The 3,942-nt window shown below is 43.7% G+C and overlaps 1 protein-coding gene across 1 annotated transcript in view; it reads right to left on the reverse strand.

Moving 5' to 3' along the window:
- LOC103800587 (PERQ amino acid-rich with GYF domain-containing protein 2-like) overlaps positions 1-2,725 on the reverse strand; it is a 55,521-nt gene extending 52,796 nt beyond the window's left edge. Inside the window, 2 exon segments of the mRNA XM_009072968.1 lie at positions 446-575; positions 2,643-2,725. Coding sequence (XP_009071216.1) covers positions 446-575; positions 2,643-2,683 — 171 coding nt within the window. The 5' untranslated portion in view covers positions 2,684-2,725.
- Positions 2,726-3,942: the final 1,217 nt, after the last annotated feature.

Below are 3,942 nucleotides of genomic sequence, written 5' to 3' on the forward strand. Positions count from 1 at the left end.
CAGTGTGCATCTTCTCCTGCCTTTTGCAGATGATCTGCTAATATTAGTTATTGCCTGACTTTGTAGCTGAAGCAAATAACTATTATGTACTGCATTAAATAAGATCCTACTGAGGCAAGCAAATCTGCACAGCTGCAAGGAGACATTAACCCTCAGTCATCTGCAGCAGTGGAACTGAATATGGCAATCAGGTTTTTTTGTTCTCTGGGGTACAGGAAGTTTCCCCTAAAGCGGCAAAAAAAGAATCAAACATAATGAATGCAGTAAGAATTGGATCAAATAAGTATACACAAACAGCAAAACCACCACAACCAGATCTCTTCAGCTCTTTGCCAAGAGATACACAATTTCTTTGTCGATAATCACAAAATACAAACAGCTATCCCTAATCACAAGACTGCCACAAAGAATATGCACATCAGGCCTTCTTCCTCTTGCTGCTCACCTTATTGTCCTTTAGAAAAAGTGCCAGCATTTCTTCTCTCCCGTAGCGATAGTCTGCTAGTTTGTACTTTGGCAAAGCCGGAGACAGGGGTGGGGATGTCACGCTCCCACCGCTGGACAGAGCTCGCAGCCTGAAACGAGCAGAAACAGCAGTGAGAACGGGGAGGATGTGTCTCCACCTCTGCTACCATCCCCCTGCACATTCACTCACACCTGACACAAAATACAGCCAGTGCTGCAAGTAAAGACATTAACAGTCTAACTTCAAAACCCAACCTCAGTGCTTCACGAAGTGAAAGAGCTTCCCTCATTTTACCCAGAGCCAGGAAAGAAAGACAAAACACACTCCCATGAGCACATCAAAGAATTAAACTCATCCCCAGAAAGGCTCTTACACTGACTGTATAGCACTCTAGCTACACCCTTGACTAAGCTATTTACACTGCCTGCACAAATCAGCTGTACAAGTTCCACCAGTATTACTGACAACAGCTGCTTTTTGACAAGAAAAGTTCTTCCCATGCTAGGGACAGTGCAAGCATTAATCTAGGGAAACCTTTACCTGGAAGTTCTGCAAAGTTTGTCAATACAGCACAATGAGTTTCACTTTGCTCCCATCCCACAGAGGTAAGCTGCTCGGCAGCTAACACCTTCCCACCCTACAGTATTACTCCCACTCTTCAGATGGGTCCGTCATTCTACACAATCACTTCCTCACCACCCAAACAGACTGTATTTTTAAATCTGAGAAATCGTTTACAAAACAAGGAAATTTCCTTGTGTTTGTCACGGAAAAAAAAGACCACTTTTCTACATCCTCCTTAACGTGCATCTCAGACAAGTACAACAAACACGGTAGTGAACAACCGCAGAAATCCTTGGACAGGCAGGTGCTCTAAACAGCGGCTGCGGCTACCTTTCACCTGATGACTGAGCGCGCTTGGATTTGTTCTCAGTTCCCTCGGCCCGTCCCACGCCGACCCTCCTGTTTTAGTGTGGCGCCCCCGCGTGGCGCCTCCTCCGCCCCTTCGCTCCGAACCGCGCCCGAGGAGGAATCACTCGGGATTACACGGCTCAGCGCGGTGTTCACTCCGATCCGGATCAAAAGCGACCCAGAGTTTGGCGATACAGCAGCATACGTGACAGACATGACTCCACTGCGGCCTCAAAGAATGACTGCACAGCTCACATCATTCCTGAAAACCCAGGAACTCACTGCAGTACCATAGACACTTTCATACATCATCTCATCTGGTTTTTGAACTAAATGGTGACTGAAGTCCCCTCACTATGACATAGCAATCAAGTTCCTGCTAAAACATGTGCTTTTTTTAGCGTTGTCTTCCCCCTTCTCTTTTTTTAATATGGCTTTGGCTTCCATCCACCAAGAATCTCATCATGTGTCTCTTGCATTGAAGAGCACTCCAGAATGAGATATCTGCCTGGTGAGTGTATTTATAGATAGTGGTAAAGTCATTCTTTACCCTTCTTTCAATCTAACAAAACAGAATGAGCTCTCATTGTTTCCCCGGCCACAAATAATATCTTCTTCACTGAACACTCTCCGACTGGCGCACACTGTGTGTACAAGTGTCAGCAGAGGTGAGGATGTTATTCCAGTAACAGTCTTACCACATGCTGTGCAGCAATTGCATTTCCAGTGAGCACTCCACACTCCCATTCACACGCCAGGAATCTCCAGGAACCACAGCACTTTTCCTGACATATGCAGGGCACGGAACACACACTTTTCCCATGTTCCATACAGAGGTTTGGGGTTTTTTGACAGTAGGAAAAGAAGCTTGCTCAGCTACAGCTTTAATGAGGAGAGTTTAAGAACTTCCTTATTAATATGTATCGGATGGAAAGACCTAACAAGCACAAGGTGACTTACTTCATGCACACCTCCGAGATCATAAGCATCATTCCTCCCTCAAAAACTTGGCAGCAATGTAAATATTACGCATTGCCAAAACCTGAACCCCAACTCGTTTCACATGCTAAGCCAAATTCACGCAGCAAAGGCTGATTTTATGGCATTGTTTTCAATCACAGGCCTGGGACTGAGGTGAGGCAGCATGGAACGACAAAGGCATTACATCCCATTCAGCCCCTCATCAATTCTGTTCCAAAGGACAGAAATTCACTAACTCATTTCAGACAAGGTTCTGGAGTCCCCCGGAACAGACAACACTTACCATTCTGGCCCAAAGTTAAGTGTCTGAGTTTCTGCTGCCATTTTTTCCTGTTGTATTCCTCTTTTTTAAAATGCGTGAACCTGAAAAGTAAAGAAGTTTACTATGAAAACAGCTGAATTAACACAGTCCTTCGTAAGTAAATTCACAACACAAAAGCACATCTGGCCATGCAAAGAACTGGAAAAAACTGACTACATGGAATTTTTTATTAATCTTCTTAGGAATCCGTTTCAACTCTCCAATACAGATTAATTTACTAATAAAGAACAAACTCATCAAGATCTATTCCCTAAATCCCTCTTTGAACAGCTCGAACAGGACACTGGAGCAGGGTGTCTGCAGAAATAATTTGTACAAACACGGAGAACTCGATGCATAATCCTTTTCTGTACAAACAGCAACGCTTAATTAACAGAACTGCAGCTTCCTGACAATTAAAAGAGGATAAAAGCCCCACCAGAATTACAGCAAGAAAGATTTGCCAGCTGAGCAGCAGAGTATTCAAGAAATTTCCACTGCTCATGCTTGAACAATAAGCCTTCTAAAGACTGAGTATATCTGATGCTATGACATCCTCCTAAATCTGCAGGCAAATGAGAGCATTTCTACCAGTCGTGGTTTTATTCAGCAAAAAATTCTGCTACTTTCATTTCTATTAGCCAAGGCCCTACAGACACCAGCAAAGGTCAAGCTCCTGCACATCCAGTGTGGACAGCCGAGAACCGATGAAACCATACTGCAGAGAAAGAACGGAAGGCCATGAAGTTTTCTCTATCAGAGCCAGGTCCAGCCCAGGCAGTTCTGGAGAAGTGTCCTTTTCAGTAATAAATACAGCTCCTCTTTCCTTCCAGCAGCAGCAAAACACAAATATGCAGAGGAAGGTGGTTTGGGCTTTTAAAAAAAATCAAACACACTGTAGGCAAAGCCCAAAGGAAAAAGGATTTGAAGCATCACCTACAGACACTGGCTGAGTAGACTTCAGGACCCTCAGAAATGGAAAGAGGGAGCTCTGCTGTACCAGAACCTGTTTCCTTAACAGAGCCAGGGGCTACCTAAGTAACTCCTAAAGTTTTTCTATACTTTGCATGAAAAGGTAATGGAAAAGAAAAACAAAATGTGGGGAAATAGAGGTGGAAAGAACATCAGTTGCTGAAGAGAATGAGACAAAGCCAAACAAAGGAAGCATTTTTTCTTACACATATGCTATTGAAGTAATGATATTAAAGCTAGAAGAGGAAATAGATCAACAGCTTCAAAGCTAGAAAATGCCAAAAAAGTCCCAAACATGCATAAAACTCCC

The sequence above is a fragment of the Acanthisitta chloris genome, unplaced genomic scaffold (assembly GCF_000695815.1).
Source record: "Acanthisitta chloris isolate BGI_N310 unplaced genomic scaffold, ASM69581v1 scaffold5614, whole genome shotgun sequence".
NCBI lineage: Eukaryota > Metazoa > Chordata > Aves > Passeriformes > Acanthisittidae > Acanthisitta > Acanthisitta chloris.